The sequence below is a fragment of the Motacilla alba genome, chromosome 10 (genome assembly GCF_015832195.1).
Source record: "Motacilla alba alba isolate MOTALB_02 chromosome 10, Motacilla_alba_V1.0_pri, whole genome shotgun sequence".
Classification (NCBI taxonomy): Eukaryota; Metazoa; Chordata; class Aves; order Passeriformes; family Motacillidae; genus Motacilla; species Motacilla alba.
The window spans coordinates 9,816,242-9,834,541 of NC_052025.1; the positions used below are offsets into that span (position 1 = coordinate 9,816,242).

The window sequence follows — 18,300 nt, forward strand, 5'->3', positions numbered from 1 at the left end:
ATCAAAGACTGGGCTGAATCCTGGCAAGGAAAAATAATCAAACCCAGAGTATGAATGTTTTCTGCATTTTCTTGAAGGTAGACATTGCCAGCATTTTGTAATCAGCTATTTCAGGCCTAACAGATATTTCAGCATTGTTATTTGTAGTCCCCAGTAGTGGCCTCCACTAAAAGGTTTGAATGTGGCAGGAATTACGTCTTTCACACCAGTCTATCTGTGTCTACCAGAAGGCTACACCTGGCTGTCATAAACCCCTGCTCCAAGGGCTAGATGGAGCCCATTTTTCTGATTATCCAGGAAACAGCTGTTCGTCCCAGTTTATTCTCTCTTCAGTGCTTCTGATCTCAAGCCTGTGTCCAACCAGATAAAAGCTGCATTTAAGAGCCTCTTGAAGCAGGTGCATTTTCTTTTCGTAGGTGGCTGGAAAGCAGAGCTACTGTTAATATTCTTTTAGTAATTTTACAAGCAAAATAATAAAGAAATCTGTACTTGTTGCCTGGCTGGTGAGAAGTGATTACCTGTGGTTTGCTGATCCAGTGGAGCTCTCTGTCTGCTTTTCTGCCTTGTGACAAAGGTCTGTGCTTCATGTCAGTATTTTCTTTGATAGAGATTAGCAACAGATGATGTTTAGTTAGAAAAGATTGCTAAACATAACTATTCATGCCCTGCGTGTTCTCGGGGTATCCTGATTTGTTTGAGGGTTTTGGGGGAATCTGAGTTTGTTTCTGCTCTGGATGCAGCCTCTGGGGAAACACATCCTCTGGATTTACATTTACAAAATTTGGCATTCTTTTACGGAGTTTGATACCCTGCCTGAAATTTGAATCTGTTTGAGAGAACTGATACTTTGTTTACCTGGCATTTCAGTTGCTTCCTGTTTGCTTTTGTGACAGTTTGCTGCTTATTGCCCATGATAATCATGACCTGAAAACAAGTTGCCCTTTGACAATTGTGACCTAAAAACAAAAATAAATTGCCCTTTTTTCTGCAGCCATTTCCTGGAGTGCAGAAGTCAGTATCTGCCTCTGTAAGGCAGGTTACATGGAAGATTTGTAATTGTCACCCCAGTCCATTCTTCCCAGGCAGAACACTGGAAGGAAAAGGAAACTTCCTGTTACATGCCCCTGCTTGGTACAGGTGGAACTCGTACAGTTGTGTGCACTTTGAAGCCGGGCCAGGGTCTCTTTGAGTCATGCTGTGGGCCACAAGCAGCCTCATCTTCTATGCTGACTGCAGCCCACATGTCTGGGAGAGCTTCTTGCTCTTTGGCAATTTGTATTCATTTGTTCTCCAGGAAAACAAGGCTTCAAGGGAAGACTTTTACTAAGCACCTTATAGATGTTACTGTGCACCAACTCAACGTGCAGTTTATGTGTCTCCCCTTTCTCTTTCACTGGAAAAGGAGTGGGCTGGATATTTGGAGCCTGCTTTTCCTTACAAAAAGCCCAAAAAAAAGAGATTGTGTAAGCATTAATGATTTGTTATTGTGTCTGGGAGCCACAGTGCTGCAGGACTTTGCTCTAATGGTGCTTTCACAAGAAAGAACTAATTTGACTAACTTTATTAATTCCAGTTTGTTTTAAGTTTGCTCATTAGTAATTTAACGCAAGATGCTTCAGCTGAAGAGGCCATGTCAGGACAAGGAAGAGCAGAGGGAAAGTGCCAGGAATCATTAGTGTTTATTAACCACTGCACTCATCAATCTTGACTAAGAGCACAGCCCATTCGTTCTGGACTGGTGGACTGAGATACAGAAATATCATTAACAGTGAAAATGCTTCTTTCCAGGTCAGTCTGTAATGGGCAGGCATCCAGACAACACCCCCACCCCATCCCCAAATGGTCCCAGCCATTCAGCTGGGCTCCTCACAGTCCAGCCCAAACTGACAGCTCAGCAGCCTCTGGAAGGAGGAAGCCCTGCCTCTAGCCAGCCATAGTATCAATTAACAAATACAGCATTTTCGTCCCTCATACACATTACTGAAAGGTTAAGTGTTGTTATGAAGGGGTTTTTAATTGCTTTTCAAATTATTAAATGATTAATACTTTTGTGCTTTGCTGGATCAGGTCTGGCACTTTGTGTTGGCAACATATTCTGCTCACTCAAAGTCTTGAAACATTCAAATGGAAAGGTTTCTCTTTTTTTTTTCTGTTTAGACAAAGCATTTAATAACCAATTTCAGCAACTGAGCTGATGACTCAGAGCTCTGACCTGTGAGTCGGGGCTGAATGAATGCCTCCAAAAGGTTGGAGGAGGGAATAATACTACATTTGCCAGGTTTCTAATGAGAAATGTGACCCCTGCCCAGTCCACTTGCAGTCATTAAAGATCACATTTCACTTTGAGATGTGTTTTCTTGCATCCTACCCAAATTGCAACTTGAGTAGTTACATTCTGCTCACTAAAATATCCCTGTGGTTGAATTGAAGAAGTTATGTTTTCCTTCCCATCTTAAAAGCTTTGTTGTATCATGTTGTGGTGCTGTCACGATCTGTGCTGTCTGATCTGCAGAGCACACACACGCAACCCCAGGTGAAAGCCTCCGAAGCCTTTGACAGTAGGAGATAGAATGAGGGGGAAAGTGGCATCTTGGGAAGGTGGTTCAGCATTGCATCCCCAGTTGAGTCTCTTGCCACCCTTGTGAAGTGTGTGACAGCACTGTCACACTGCAGGGGCAGCATTTTGCATTTGCTTTGCATGTGTGTAAGTCACTGCACAAGGCAGAGCATCAGGTGCCTGCTCCTGGGCATCAGGTCTGTGACAACGGGCACGTTGGACTGAGCGCCGAGATGGCACAGCCTGGAAACAAGCACTGACATTAAAACACAGAATGGATGTTCAGACACATTGTGTGTGTCGTGACGTTTTGTGGATGAGATTTAGGTACTTTATGGGAGAAGGGTTTGTGTTGGATGACATTCAGTGATTGAGGGGATGGAAAGAGATTGCAGTTTAATTAAAATTCTAATCCCAAGTTTGACAATTTTTCTTGCCAGGTCAGCAGCCTGTATGTTCTATTTCCAATTCTGTGAATCAAATGGGCTGACAGTCATCATTTCTTTGGAAATGCCCGTAAATCCAGCTAAAAGTTAGCAACCATCAACGTGTTTCAGAGCAGCTTCGAGCGGGGCTGTGTCACGCGGCAGTTTCCCATCAGTGTCCCCTGCTGCCAGCACTCAAATGCAAGCGCATTTTTGCACTCTTGTGCAGCAGGAAGTGGCGCCGGTGTCCCGTGCTGCTGCAGCTCACCGCTGTGTCCCTGTCCGCAGGTAGTTGAGCAGTGCTGTCACCTGTCCCCAGCCATGAGGCGCCCGGTGCTCTGTGCCTTGGTGACGCTGCTGAGCCTGTCCCGCTGCCGGGCCGTCAGTTTCCCCGAAGACGAGGACCCCATCAATGTCGTGGACTACCACTGTAAGGAATCTGCGTAAAGTGCTGATAAACACCAGGGAAAAAGTTCTAATGTTAATTTTTTTTTTTCCTTGCCCCCACCCCCCACCACGGGAAATTTTAAAAAAATCTGATTCCTTTCAAATTGAAATGTGTTTACTGGCTTTGTATCTTTAATAGAACACTTAATCATTTTCCTAAAAAAGCAATCAGAAATACAGCAATAACTTCAGGAAAAAGAACATTTGCTGACATTAGCCATCTTTTCCTCATTTATATTCAAGACATTACTCAAGGAATTTAGTTTAAACCCTTCTACACCTAGTATATACAGCTAATCAATGCCATATATTGATTCTTTAGCTCTATAATCCTGAGTGATGGTGTAGCCCATTTTTACTTGCAGATTCAAGGCAATATCCAGTATTTAGAGGACGCCCTTCAGGCAATGAATCTCAGCACAGACTGGACTTCCAACTAATGTTGAAAATTCGAGACACACTTTATATCACTGGCAGGTAATTTTCCTTCACTCAGTTCATTAGATTAAAATTCTTTTCTCTTCTGGTTTTGCATTTATGTGTAAAATTCATTTAGAAAAATGTGCAGAATATGATAAAAATTAGAATTGGGGCAGAATTTCCCAGAGAAATATACCATATCTATGGCCAGTGCATGAAAATTGGATTTGAAGGCTGCAGTTTCTGTAGTTTAGCTTAAACCAACGATCAAATGCTCTTTTCCCTCTTTTATATTACTGCCCTGCCTGATAAAAACCTCTCCTGATCATTTTAAACTTGGACTGACACGTCAGGGCTGTAGGAAGTGAGGATAACACGCTTACATATTTACAGCCCAGGTTAGTCCTCAGCAGAATGGGCAGACAGGGATGGACAGCCGGACACTGCAGGTGCTATCTCAAGACCACACCAATAAAAATCAAAGCCACCCCATGTTACACATGAGCAACCTTCTCCCATTTACATTAAACACAGGAAATCCATAAGCATATCATAGAAGTTGCTGGTCTAACATAACATTCTGAAAAAAAATTTAGTTCATCAAGTAAAGAGGCACAGAATTAAGGAATTTACTGCTGTCTTTTTGCTCTGCAAACAGGGACCAGGTTTACACTGTAAATTTAAATGAAGTTCCAAAATCAGAAGTTGTCCCAAGCAAGGTGAGTAGATGTCTGCTGGAAAGGGAGAGGTGTTTTCTTTCGTTTTAATGAGTTGTTTTAAGAATTTGCTGTGGCAAGGAATTCAAATGTTCCTTTTTTGGTTTGCTTTAACAGAAATTAACATGGAGATCAAAGCAGCAGGACAGAGAGAACTGTGCTATGAAAGGCAAACATAAAGTAAGTTTAGCACATTATAGAAAAATGACACTAGTATTTATTATATACATGGAGTTTGTGATTAATACATCTTACTCTCTTTTCAGGATGAATGCCATAACTTCATTAAAGTCTTTGTTCCAAGAAACGATGAGATGGTGTTTGTCTGTGGAACAAATGCATTTAACCCTATGTGCAGATACTATCGGGTAAGAGGACTGAAGTTGTCATTGATCTGTTTCTGGTTTTGCTTGCATTGGTTGTGCCATAGCCAATACATCCAGTGTGCCTGGAGAGTCCTTCAAGGTGAAATAAAAACAGACAGAAGACAATGTGCTGAATTAAGTTTTGTGGAAAGACAATGTTTTGCTTTTGTGCCAGTGCACAAAATAGAAATGACACTATCACCCATTTATTTTTCTTCTCTAGTTGAATACATTAGAGTATGATGGGGAGGAAATTAGTGGTTTGGCAAGATGCCCATTTGATGCCAGACAAACCAATGTCGCCCTCTTTGCTGGTAAGAACTTCTACTTGTAATGAGTCTAAATGATTAATGACACCAAAGGAGACAGAGAGCTTTTAAAGCAAGCACAGGAAAGCTAAAGGTGTCATGGTGCTCCTGCTCTTAAATTTTTTAAAGGGTCTCCAAAGGATTAGAAGCTGACCTGTTAATAAATAGGTTACAGCAGTCTGGGGAAGTGTGACAGTAAAGAACTGGGGAAAAATACAGGCTAGTCAGAATTCTCTAGATTATTAAAGGCCTCTTAATACCATGTTTTCAACTTCCATTGTAGATGGAAAATTGTATTCAGCAACAGTAGCAGATTTCCTGGCAAGTGATGCTGTTATTTATCGCAGCATGGGGGATGGATCTGCCTTAAGAACAATAAAGTATGACTCCAAATGGATAAAAGGTAATTTGGGGAGTATTTTCCCATACACATGGCAAATGTAATTTCAGTGGCACAGAAGGTCAGGTTATTCACAGTCAGCCTGGTTTACACATATGCTACAATGTCAGCATGTATGATGCTTTCAGAATATTAAAAAGGTGCATAATGAAAAAAAAAACAAGACAAATTTTTTGTTAAATCCTTCAACAATTGAATTTGCAGTAACAAAATACCTTAGTTGCAATAAAATTTTGTGGGGCCTTGTTACCATCCATCAGCCAATCCTAAAGACTTCAAGTTCCTTTAAACTCCAGTGCTTGTATTTGGACATCCTAAAGTATGTGGAAGACTGGAGCTCACCTTGGCTGATGTAGACCTGGGCCGGAGCTGCCAGGTCTCACAGTGTCACTGTTGTGTGCCCATTGAGCAGTTCTTTGAAGTAACTTCTCCTTGCTCTTTCTTACAGAACCACACTTCCTCCATGCCATAGAATATGGGAATTATGTTTATTTCTTCTTCCGAGAAATTGCTGTAGAGCACAACACTTTAGGCAAGGTCAGTATCGTCACTGTGAGCGTTGAGTCATAGCAGAAGGAGCTCATCCTAAAACAGCATCACGGACAAGCACAGTTCATTATATGGAGAAGGAACTAGGACAAAGCTTGCACAGTTTTACCACGGTTATAATTTACAGGGAGGGGAGAAAAAGAGAACTAGAGCAGTGCATTCTTCAACCAAAAAGCTGTTTCTGTTCTCGGGGCCTCGCTGTTAGTGAGCTCCCTACAGGTGTCTTTCAATGTGCTGTTGCCTTAATGCTGCTCTTTCTTAACTCTTGTGCCAAGTACTGGAAAAGCTGAGGGTGTTTTCATGCTTATTAAAGAAACAAAAGAAAACAACACAAAAGGAGAGCTTCAAAGAAGTTCCTCTAATGTCCCTGGATATTGAATAATTCAGTCATGCCAGTAGAGAGTATAATACTCATGCCTCACCATGGAAGGATATTCTACAATAAATTATTAAATCCCTTACACATGGTTAATTAAAGTCTTTAAATCTCACTAACAATATGATTTTGAAGGTGAAAAGGGTGGGAGCAAACTGTGGAGATGCATTTTCTTGGTGATACATTAGGATGCCTGTACACCACGAGCTGAACACCATTTGCTTTCATCTTCTCTGTGCAGATAAATGGCAGCTTCCTGTTAACAACATTATCATAGTGTTTTATTAAGAGCTCAGAAACAAGCACTGTTTCCCTTGCATCTCTCAAGCCTCTCTCCCTTTTTCCTTCTTTTTTCCTTTCACAGGCTGTGTATTCCCGTGTGGCACGCATCTGCAAAAATGACATGGGGGGCTCCCAAAGGGTCCTGGAGAAGCATTGGACATCCTTTCTGAAAGCTCGGCTCAACTGCTCAGTTCCTGGGGATTCATTCTTCTACTTTGATGTTCTGCAGTCTATCACAGACATAATAGAAATCAATGGAGTGCCCACTGTTGTGGGTGTATTCACCACACAGCTCAACAGGTAAGAGATGAGCAACCTTTCATCAAAGGCAGATCTCGGGTTCTCTCTTACACTGAGAGTGGTGCCATTGTAGTCTGATTTCTTGAAACTACTTTTCAAATTTTACAGCATCCCTGGTTCAGCAGTGTGTGCTTTCAGCATGGATGACATAGAGAAAGTCTTCAAAGGGAGATTTAAAGAACAAAAGACTCCTGACTCTGTTTGGACAGCTGTACCTGAAGACAAAGTACCAAAGCCAAGGTAAAAGGTTCTTACTCATGATGTCATAACATTGTCCCTGTAAAGAGCTACCTTAAATCAGCTGCACTCTTGAGTGCCTTGCTGGGTAAAACCCAAAGCAGAGCTTGGTGCTTCAGCCATAAGGATGCTCATTAACCGGCTGCCTTCTCTCATTAACTAAAATATCAAGAGGAAAACAATATTGTTCTCATTTCAGACCTGGCTGCTGTGCAAAGCATGGCCTAGCAGAGGCTTACAAAACCTCCATTGATTTCCCAGACGAAACGCTCTCCTTCATCAAATCTCATCCGTTGATGGACTCAGCTGTTCCCTCAGTCACTGAGGAGCCCTGGTTTACCAAAACACGTGTCAGGTATGACAGGTCAAAAGTAACACCTGTGAAAAGGAAAACAAGACAACTTGCTGTTAATGATGTGCCTTCTGGTCTTGCTAGATACAGATTGACAGCAATTGCTGTAGACCACGCTGCTGGACCCTACCAGAACTACACAGTCATATTTGTTGGCTCCGAAGCAGGAGTAGTACTTAAAATCTTGGCAAAGACCAGGCCTTTTTCTTTGAACAACAGCATATTACTGGAAGAGATTGAAGCATATAATCATGCAAAGTGAGTATTACCAGAACATCTAAGCTCTTCATCTAGTCCTTGGTACCTAGCTAAAAAAGATTATGGTAAACTAGCTCATTATCACCAACATCACCACTTGTTTGTCATTTCATCGTGTTCCTCATGTTGAATAACCTGAAAGTATTTGGTCACTTGCCATTTTGCATGGGTTGAATGAACAACCTAATTCCACTCCAGTGACGTCAGTGACATGGTCTAATTCTCCTGAAATGCTTCTGAAACGTCAGAAGTCCTTGATGATGTTAAAATGAAATGATCTGTGCTTATCTTGAGGGTTGCTCAAGAGTGGCTGATAGTGTATAACCTATATCTGATCATTTTAAACTTGTTTATTTTTTGGCACAAAGAATTTGGGAGTGGAAGCATTCCAATTAGACTCTACTGCCATCCAATACAGGACTCCTCTTCTGCTCTCTCATGATACTTACGCTGACTGAGGGAACAAAGAAAATGGATTTGGATTTTTTTTTTCCTGCATAGTTCAGAAAACTTCTCACCAAGCTTTTAGCAGGAGCCAGAAGGCAGCATTTGATAACTCAGAGGTTTGTTTAGCAATGTCTCAGCAAAGAGTCATAGGTTACATTCATGTATGTGAGAAGTTTCTATTCAATAGCTACACAGACAATAAATAAAATATTTACTGCACAAAGTACTACAGTCACTAAAGCAGTGGCCTGCTCTCGTTTTTGCTGCCCAGGTGTAATGCAGAAAGCGAGGAGGACAGAAGAGTCATTTCCCTCCAGTTGGACAGAGACCACCATGCTCTGTTCGTGGCATTCTCCAGCTGCGTCGTTAGAATTCCCCTGAGTCGCTGTGAGCGTCACGGGTCATGTAAAAAGTACGGCTCCATTCCTGAACCCCCCTTAAAGCAAGGGCACCAACGTGTCTTTAAAAGGAAGTAAAAAATGCATGATTTTTTGGGTTTTTCTCTTGCAAGGGCCTGTATTGCTTCACGGGACCCGTACTGTGGCTGGTTAGACCATGAGACATGTGGCAGAGTGACACCAGGCATGCTGTAAGTACTCCTCTTCAAGTTAGCCCAGCATCTCTAAATATGCTTTACACAAGCTTGTGCCCCTTGCACACAGTTACTAAATCTCTGGTTTTATTAATATTTTTTTTCCAGTGGACTGTATCTGTAAATGAACAGAATAGTCTGTCTGTCCTAATTCTGGAAACTCTGGGTGAAGACTTGCATTCAGTGGGAGTTCTAGATGTGTAGGAGGACAGGCAGACCTGTAGGAAGAGCAGTTGGAAGCAGGAAGGCAAGAAATTGCAGCATGCAAACCTGAGCAGCTCCAAGAGGACAGGACACAGTATCCCCTCCCAGGCATGCTCATGGTCAGGGCACAGGCAACTGCAAATATGAAAGCACAGGATTCACAGTGGGAAGAGCAAGGTTGTGCCTCCGCAGTGGAGATGGAGTGTTATATATGCATACCAAAGGCATTTTGCACAAATCAAGTCTGTAATATATGGTGCACTAGCAGCTGTATCTTAAAAAGAGGCCTTTGTAGCAGGCCAGTGCAAACTTTAACTGGTATAATTGGATGGTTGTATCTAAACCCAAGAGCGTGCCCAATGGAGAAGACATGATGTAGTTGTTAAAAAATGGGATTGTTTTTCTTCTATTTCCTGGCATAAGCACACAGAGATAGTTTTAAAGCCCGACTATCCTGTACATTTTGTACAATCCTCTGGGCCATACACTGGCTGTTCTGTATGTTTCCATCTGCTGTTTCCAGGAAAAAAAAAATCTCCATTTGTATCCTTACTAATACTGTTAATTGCAGGTTCTCTTTGTTTGTTTCATACAACCACAGCACTGGAGGATACGTACAAGATGTCGAGTATGGCAACACGGCACAGCTTGGGGACTGCCATGGTAAGGCACAGTCACTGCTGCTCCTTTGGAATGTCTCACCATAGTCTGTGGCCACACCTCACTGTGGATGTTAAATTTCTGATGAGCTTTTCAGTAACATGATGAACACATCACCTGGTGTTACTGTGAATGTTCACAAAGCTGAGCTTTTTAGTCCTGGGTGGCAGAGTTTTTCTCTTTCCTTCACCAGTTTACAGCTATTTGGGGTCTACAGCAAAGTATTGAAGAATTTAATTTTTGTAACCAGTGATATTTTAGTTTTTATTTTCCATTACTCAGGTTTGAGATCTTTTGCTTTCTTTTTGTTACTTTTTACTGATTACTTGTTCCTTTAATTCTTTTAGAAATTTTGCCTACTACAGCTACACCAGATTACAAAATATTTGGCGACCCAACATCTGGTTAGTTTTTTTTAATTTTTTTGAATTAATGACCTTTACTTTCCTTCAGTTCAGCATTTTCAGCCCTTTTTTCCTTCCTTTTGCACAGTTGGCAATCCTCCATTTTTGTGCTTTTACTCATGTTCCCACTGATGGTAAAGATAGTCAGACTCTTCTCACTCAGCACTTCACCCTGTGTAGCCGCATGTTAACAGCTCATTATTTATTGAGACATCTTTTATTAAAGAGCCTGATTAACATAGATGACATCTTCACTGCACGAAGTCCACTAAGCTTTACTCTTGATCCCCAGCCATGCGTTTGTGAATGCCCCTCTTGGTCATCTCTAGTAGATGAATGGCAGAACTTCATCATCTTCCTCCTTACCTCTCCTTTTCTCTTTTCCTTCTTTCCCAGCAAGCTTTTTTGCACAAATACACATTTTCTAAAATGTGTATTTCTTTATTTTTGAAATGCTTTAAGTAGTTTATGCTAATGGAAAAAAATTTAACATCACGAACTGTGTAGCTGAATGAGAAATTGTGTAGACAAAAGTGGCTTAGAAAAAATGTTGTGCATTGTTGTCAGATGGATTTGTGCATCCTTTTCTCCTCCAGTGATTTTTCCAATAAGGTGTTCACCACCAGCCCCTGGTGTTCAGGGACACCCAGTGCTCCTCTGTTGAACTCAAGAGCAGAACCTGTGTTGATTTCAACAGGAGCAAGACCCAGGCCTTACTTTCCAGTCTTTGCTTTTGGAACTTGGGTCTTTGCTTTCAAACCAAGGGCACATTTCTGACTGACAAATAGGACAATAATCTATTTGTATGTTAAATTTGTAAGAGTGCAACAAGAACATTATTGGTGGTTTGATTTCTGACATTTTCACTTCTGTAACTTGACAAGAAATAACGTTTGAGACAAATATTTTCCAGATCTATTTACCCACAATGCAAGTTAGAGACTCGCTTAAGGAAACAAAACTAAACTAAACTGTCACACAGAAATGCTGCCTGGCTTTATGAGTGTTTATCAACTGAATTTTCAAAGTGGTATTTTATGACACAGATACAATTGAACCTTATTTTTAAGTCCTGAATGAGTGTGCTTTTGAAGTACATTTCTCAAGTCTGATCTCCTGCCTAAACCTACTGGGACAGTGAACACAAAATACTCAAGGGTGCAAATGAGACTGGACTGTAAACCCAATTTTATGAGTTTCCCACTCTGTGCATTTTCACATAGGCTGTGGTGGGTCTGTTCAGCAAACATATTACAGAGGAGCCAGAATCTCTGCAGGATTGTTCCTTAGGAACCATTACAAAATAGGGGTTAAAAACATTCCTTTTATCCCCACCTGCAGAAATGGCTCATTCAGCAGTTCCTGGTATACCATAATAGCAGTAATGGAGCTGATCTGGTTTCTCAGGCATAACCTGTCATGAGTGTGCATCGTTCCAAGTAACTTCTTTTTTTATAAGATGTTTAAAAGGCAGCCAAGTATGTTGTCTCCAGTGAAGAATATAGCAATTAAGTCAACTAAGTTGTGCTTTTCACCCCCACAGTTGCTTACTTTAACTTTTGCACTGCTTTCACAGTTGACTTGTCTGGCTTTTTGGCTAGCAGCTGTTAAAGTCTAAATGTACTATTTTTGTACTTCCAGTTTTGAAGTAATTGATTTTAATCAGCCATCTGTACTTCTGCAGATTGTAGGGGGGGGGGGTCACATTTTGCTCTGACATGTAACTCCCATAAAATACTGTGTCCAGCTATAGCTTAGACGTGCCATGAAACACATTAATAAAAATCTGTTTGCCACCACAGACATGGAGTTCTCCTCAGCTTCCATTACCACAATGGCAAGTATCCCAGTTATATCACCTAAAGTGATTGGTTCCTGGAAACCTAAAGTGACTGGCTCTCGGAAATTTGTAGTTCAAGATGACCCAAACACTTCTGATTATTCTGATCCATTATCAGGTGTCCCAAAGGGTAAGGCCTTACCAGGGAATACATTGCAGCTGAATGGAAACCTGATAGTCTCAACATGGTCTAAGGCTTAAGTTCAATGTAATAGCTATGATTGTTGGGCTCTATTTTATACCCATTTCCTGTGAATATGCAGACAGTGCAATCATGTTTTTCATACCTACTTAGCCCATTGACAAAGTGCTGCTTAGAGCTTATAATGGGAAACACAGATACTAAGTTCAGCTTTTTAATCCTGGAGTGGTCCAAAACTCCCATTGTAATCAATGGCAGTTCTGGATACATTAAAAAATTACCTTCTGCACCTCTGTTTGTTGTTTTCAATCTTAAACTGTTTAAGCAGTAACTCAAACACTGGCTTAGACTGTTAGTCCTCATGAATGGTTGCTTATGTTTAGGGTTTTTTTCATTTGGGTTGGGGGTGGTGGCAAAACAGAACACAAAGCAGAGCTCCATAAGACATCTGTGTGTTTAATGGGGCATATCCCAACCTCTGCTTGCCTGGAATATGGTCTTGAACAAGGGTCAGAGTAAGAAAGTGCTGAATTTTTATCCTCTGGATATGAGCATCAGTTTAGAGATGATCTCAGTACGTACTGAGACATCCAGAGGTTTTAAGCTGAACACAAGAAATCTAATCTGCCTGTAGTTCATCTTTCTCTAGCCATTCTTTCAGCTAAGTGAGCCTTTGATTAGGTTCTTATGGCAACTGAGACTTTAATTCAATAGGACTACTGCAGTCAACCACAGGATCAAGAAGCTTCCGATCCCCTAACCAAAATTTAACACAAGTCTCTCTCAGTGCATAGCACAGCAAGGTGACAGACATGTTTGCACAATTCTGTACTTACTGAAAATATCTCACCAGCCAAAAACCATTTCTGTTTTATTACCATTCACAAAACATATCAGGTTTCCTATCAGCCATTATGGCCGTGCATTTGTCATTTTAATTTGTTGCAGTTATTTTCTGTTTTGCTTTAAGTTTTTATTATCATCTCTTGGTTCTGAATCACATTTTGTGTCATAGCTATTAGTGAACTTTACTCATGTTTTCCTTCTGCTTCTGCACAGTGCCATTAAAACCTGTAACCCTGAACATTAACAATATTCAAAGGCCTTGCCTCTAACAAAAAGTGGCTCTGTTCCTTCCCTCTTGCTTTTTCATTTTAACATCTCTTGGGATAGCAACAGAATTACTTTCATTAAAAACTAACATTGTCTGAGCTGCAAGATGTCTGTGGTTGCTTTAAAAAATCTAAAATAAAATCAAAGGGAGCTTGTTAATACCCAAATAAAAACATTAATCAAATATTCAATTTCTGGGTCTAAGCTAAAAGTTTCTAAGTTTTAACATTCTCTAATAATTTAACCTAAGTTGTTTTTATAATATTATGCAAGTATTATGTTTGTTATTGGTAAAAAATAAAAATCAGTGCTCTGACAGAATCACATTATCTTCAAACTCGGACATGTATAAGGAGTGCAGGTGTGCCACTCCAGCACCAGCAGCCTGGGAGTGGAGCAGTTCACAAGTTTCCTACTGTATTCCATTAGCGTGGCTGTAACAATGCAGTATGTATGTTATACATTTTTACACAACATTTGCATAATCCTGTCTCTCCTTTGATACTGATTTATGAGTTGGGCAGGAAAGTGAGAGAGAAATCCATCCATGAGTTATTAATTGCTGTCTGGCCCAGTAGGACCTTCTAACCTCAATTTTCCAGCAGAAATCATTAATGTTAATAACATAAGGCCCCTATTTGTGAGCCTTAAAGGAAATTTGGGGACAGGCTAAACAAAACATAATATAAGGAGAGAAGCTGCGACAAGCATTGCTCATTATCAGAGAAAATGGACAGTCTTCATTTAGCCTCGTCAGTGCACACACAGTTATTTCATAATTTTTATAAAATTATTTGCATTCACCAGTGGAGTAGATTGCAGGATCCAACTGAGTTACACCAACACCACATCCAGAGCATTTAAAAACACTTTATAGACACTTCCTTGAGGAAGGGTACCTTCTTCTGAAATGTGTCAGTATGAAATACCTGTGGATTTATGATATCCTGCCTGTCTTTTGCAGGTGTGAGGTGGGAAGTACAATCAGGAGAGTCCAACCAAATGGTACATATGAATGTCCTAATCACTTGTGTCTTTGCTGCTTTTGTCCTGGGAGCCTTTATTGCGGGAGTGGCCGTTTACTGTTACCGGGATATATTTGTACGGAAATCCAGGAAAATACACAAAGATGCTGAATCGGCTCAGTCCTGCACTGACTCCAGCGGGAGCTTTGCCAAACTGAATGGGCTGTTTGACAGCCCCGTCAAGGAGTATCAGCAGAACATTGATTCACCCAAACTGTACACAAACCTGCTGACCAGCAGAAAGGAGCTGCCTCCAAACGGCGATACCAAGTCCATGATGATGGACCACAGGGGACAGCCTCCAGAATTAGCTGCACTTCCAACTCCTGAATCTACCCCGGTCCTTCAACAAAAGACTCTGCAGGCTATGAAAAGTCAGTCGGACAAAGCGCACGGTAACCTCAATGCTTCACGAAAGGAAACCCCGCTAAAAAGCCCTCAGTTTTTTCCTTCTAGTCCTCCACCCCACTCTCCTCTAAGTCACGGACATATTCCCAGTGCTATTGTTCTTCCCAATGCTACCCATGACTACAACACATCTTTCTCAAATTCTAATGCGCACAAGGCGGACAAAAAGATGCAACATATTGATCATCCGCTTACAAAATCATCCAGCAAAAGAGACCACAGGAGATCTGTTGATTCCAGGAACACCCTGAATGATTTTCTGAAACACTTAAATGAAACTACTAATAATCCCAAAGCAATTATGGGAGATATTCAAGTGGCCCACCAGACATTAATGCTGGATCCGATGGGCAATATGTCTGAGATCCCACCTAAGGTTCCCAACAGGGAGGCGTCTTTATACTCTCCTCCATCGACTCTGCCGAGAAACAGTCCCACAAAACGAGTGGATGTTCCCACCACTCCTGCAGTACCAATGACCTCTTTGGAAAGGCAGAGGGGTTATCACAAAAATTCTTCACAGAGGCACTCAATATCTGCCCTTCCTAAAAACTTGAACTCACCAAATGGTGTTTTGTTATCCAGACAGCCAAGTATTAATCGTGGGGGGTACATGGCTCCCACGGCAGGCACTAAGATGGACTACATGCAAGGGACGCCTGTCAGCGTTCACCTCCAGCCTTCCTTGTCCAGGCAAAGCAGCTACACGAGCAATGGCACCCTGCCTCGCACAGGAATAAAGAGGACACCCTCCCTAAAACCTGACGTGCCACCAAAACCCTCATTCGTCCCTCAGACGACACCAGTCAGACCACTGAACAAATACAGCTACTAGGACACGTCTGTGCTAAAATGAGTGGGGCACTGACCTGTACAGGTTGTGAAATGATGTTGTGGTAGACACATAAGACAGAGACTTGCTTGTTACTGAGGAGAACAAAGTGGCCAAAGAAACTGTCTTTACTTGAGCAACATCTGTGTCTTGCCACATGTAGCCGTAGCAAGACTTCATGTACTTGCTACAGGCAAACACAAAAAAAAACAAAGGAAAGTGCTGGTCATTACATTTCTTTTGTTTGGAGCTAAGGAGACATGTAGCACAACGGGGTGGGGGCTACGTTACTGTTCTTAATAGCTAAACAACGGTTGTTGGGAAAAAATCAGTAAGCAAATACTTGAAAAATGGGTTCCATTTTAGACTGCCATTTAGTGTGGTCATTCCCATTAAATGTGAACATTTTACTATGTATGCATTCACCTTGCCTCTTGCACAAATGTCAGAAAATGGTAATGTCTCAATGAATAGCTGGGTTAATAATCAATTTGCTGGAATTAAGTCTCTGGCCCAACTGTAGCATTATTTTTTTCTCTCCATGTGTGTGGCATTTTGTTTTTGCCACAGATAAAGCTGTGCGTGTGTGTGGATGTGTGTGTGTACTGTACACACTAGGATGTACTTAGATTCCCATTGCATCTTTTATGCTATGGAATTGTTTACATTGAGCATGACTGAACAAACAGATGACTCTGCCTTCTGCAGCCCGCTGGGCTCAGCCGGAGCCAGCTACGGATGAACTGCGCATCTCTGACAGCCTTCTGAGGGGAACGCCTGCATGAAAGAGTCACCCAGTCAAAGAGTGCAGATATGGTTAATTCTTCATAACTCTGTTATGCTGCTATTGATTCAGAGCTGTGCATTTCAAATCTAGTGTTTTGGGCTGGAACGGGGGAGTTTTACTGTGTTTCCACAGTGCCTCCATCCAATACCTGGCCACTGTGAACTTGAGCCCCTGTACTTCTCACCGAGGGCAGCTAATAGTCAGTTCACTTGGCAAACGCCTGTGTAACTGGAGAAGGTCTCACGTTTTTGTTGCATTTAATAACGCCCTACACGCTGATAGACTCTTGTCAGTAAAAAAGGAGAAACATTAATTGGCCTGGCAGAAGCAGTCTGTGAAAACTCAACAGTAGTGCAATCAATTTGTTTTTGTTGTGTAAAGTAAGGTTTGTTTTTTTCCAAAGTCATGCAGGTAATGACAATATTCTGTAAATATTATGTGTGAGTTTACCTGAATCTGTGCATTTTGTGCCTTATTCATGCAAATGATAAAAGTACTAAAAAAAAATTAAATCTGTCAAGTGTTCTCACTATAGCACATATCTCCCGAGTGCCAGTTGTAAAACCTCTCAACAGCACCCAAAAAAAAAAGATATAAAATACAAGAATAATTAATGGTAACTAAAGGCAGCCTACAATCCAAGAAGACAGCAGCATTAAATCACCTTACCATGATAAACATTCCACTCCAGCTCTCTGAAGGATCAAACAGTTATAATGTGAAATCAAATGAGGTTTCTAGGGTAATGGAACACCTGCTAAAGTTGTGTAAGCTATTTAGTAGGGTTTACAGTATCCACTTGCAGCTGATGTTCAACACAGATGGCTATTTTAGCTTGCAAACTACACACTACCACATTGTTTATTGAACATAACTATAGAAATAACCATGGCAGAGGAATATTCATGAATTAGTGGGACAAATAACTGCAACGGGTTTCAGAGACGGTGGAGATTTATATTATGTGTTTAAAGGGGAGAAAAGGTTAGTCACTAAAAACTGGATCTCTGTTACAGAACAAAGAATAAAGGATAGAAGTAGTCATTTTTTTCTTGGAAGGCTGTAAGGGACATTTATTTCCTGAGACCTCTGGATCCAAAAATCAATGATCTTTCTTCCTAAACACTTCTGTCTTGCAACTAAAACACTACAGATTAATAACTATTAAAATGTACTCAGTTGTCAGAAGACACAAACTGATCCGAATTCACTTCACAAATATTAATACAGACTTGTGTGACCCGGAAGATAAATGTATGTGAACCCTGATAACCTCCTGTAACATTGTGCTGCCTTGTAGATGGTAATGTGAGTTCTCTCAGTATTTATGTTGAAATTTCTAACATTCAACCTAGTCCTTATTCTGTTAATTTAATAATAAAAGATGCTTTATCCATTTGTGCAAAGGTAAACGCAGATTGTATCTTTTTTAATGGTACGGCATAAAAAAAGTAACCCTTAAATGAAGCTGCTCTATTACTATAGAGTACTTTAACATGTATAGATATCTTGTAAACTTGTATTGTGGATGTGTAAATAATACGTTCTTTGGGTTTTTAACACCGCATGTAAAGTCAAAATAAAATATTCCCATGTAGTGAGTGTGAGATTTCATTATTGGTGCAGGTGCGTTGTGGGATTACTGTAGGGGAAATCTGTGCCTGCAGCAGCTCTGCCAGGAGGGCGCGGAGCCCTCGGCCGCTCCCTGGCCTGCGGGACTCGGGGAGGTTGGGGTGACACTCCAGGGTCCTGTGTGTCCTCTTCAGCCACTCTGAGCCCTGTGTCCATGGGGCAGAGTCGGGGTCTGTCGGTGACTTTTGGCCTTCTGAGGTAAATACAAAAATCAGAGTAACC

At 41.2% G+C, this 18,300-nt stretch overlaps 1 protein-coding gene across 13 annotated transcripts in view; it reads left to right on the forward strand.

Moving 5' to 3' along the window:
* Positions 1 to 18,075, forward strand: part of SEMA6D (semaphorin 6D) — a 130,104-nt gene extending 112,029 nt beyond the window's left edge. For 5 of the 13 annotated variants that reach the window (XM_038147365.1, XM_038147369.1, XM_038147368.1 and 2 more), the window contains exons 2-19: positions 3,271 to 3,412; positions 3,795 to 3,906; positions 4,508 to 4,568; positions 4,683 to 4,745; positions 4,832 to 4,933; positions 5,154 to 5,244; positions 5,522 to 5,641; positions 6,087 to 6,175; positions 6,928 to 7,145; positions 7,254 to 7,385; positions 7,582 to 7,737; positions 7,819 to 7,992; positions 8,711 to 8,851; positions 8,951 to 9,028; positions 9,807 to 9,898; positions 10,243 to 10,299; positions 12,102 to 12,269; positions 14,359 to 18,075. In XM_038147365.1, the coding sequence (XP_038003293.1) occupies positions 3,304 to 3,412; positions 3,795 to 3,906; positions 4,508 to 4,568; positions 4,683 to 4,745; positions 4,832 to 4,933; positions 5,154 to 5,244; positions 5,522 to 5,641; positions 6,087 to 6,175; positions 6,928 to 7,145; positions 7,254 to 7,385; positions 7,582 to 7,737; positions 7,819 to 7,992; positions 8,711 to 8,851; positions 8,951 to 9,028; positions 9,807 to 9,898; positions 10,243 to 10,299; positions 12,102 to 12,269; positions 14,359 to 15,662 (3,267 nt within the window). In that variant the 5' untranslated portion in view covers positions 3,271 to 3,303 and the 3' untranslated portion in view covers positions 15,663 to 18,075. The remainder of the gene's footprint in view (positions 1 to 3,270; positions 3,413 to 3,794; positions 3,907 to 4,507; positions 4,569 to 4,682; positions 4,746 to 4,831; positions 4,934 to 5,153; positions 5,245 to 5,521; positions 5,642 to 6,086; positions 6,176 to 6,927; positions 7,146 to 7,253; positions 7,386 to 7,581; positions 7,738 to 7,818; positions 7,993 to 8,710; positions 8,852 to 8,950; positions 9,029 to 9,806; positions 9,899 to 10,242; positions 10,300 to 12,101; positions 12,270 to 14,358) is intronic. The other 8 variants (XM_038147358.1, XM_038147357.1, XM_038147362.1 and 5 more) reach the window with 8 other exon arrangements.
* Positions 18,076 to 18,300: the final 225 nt, after the last annotated feature.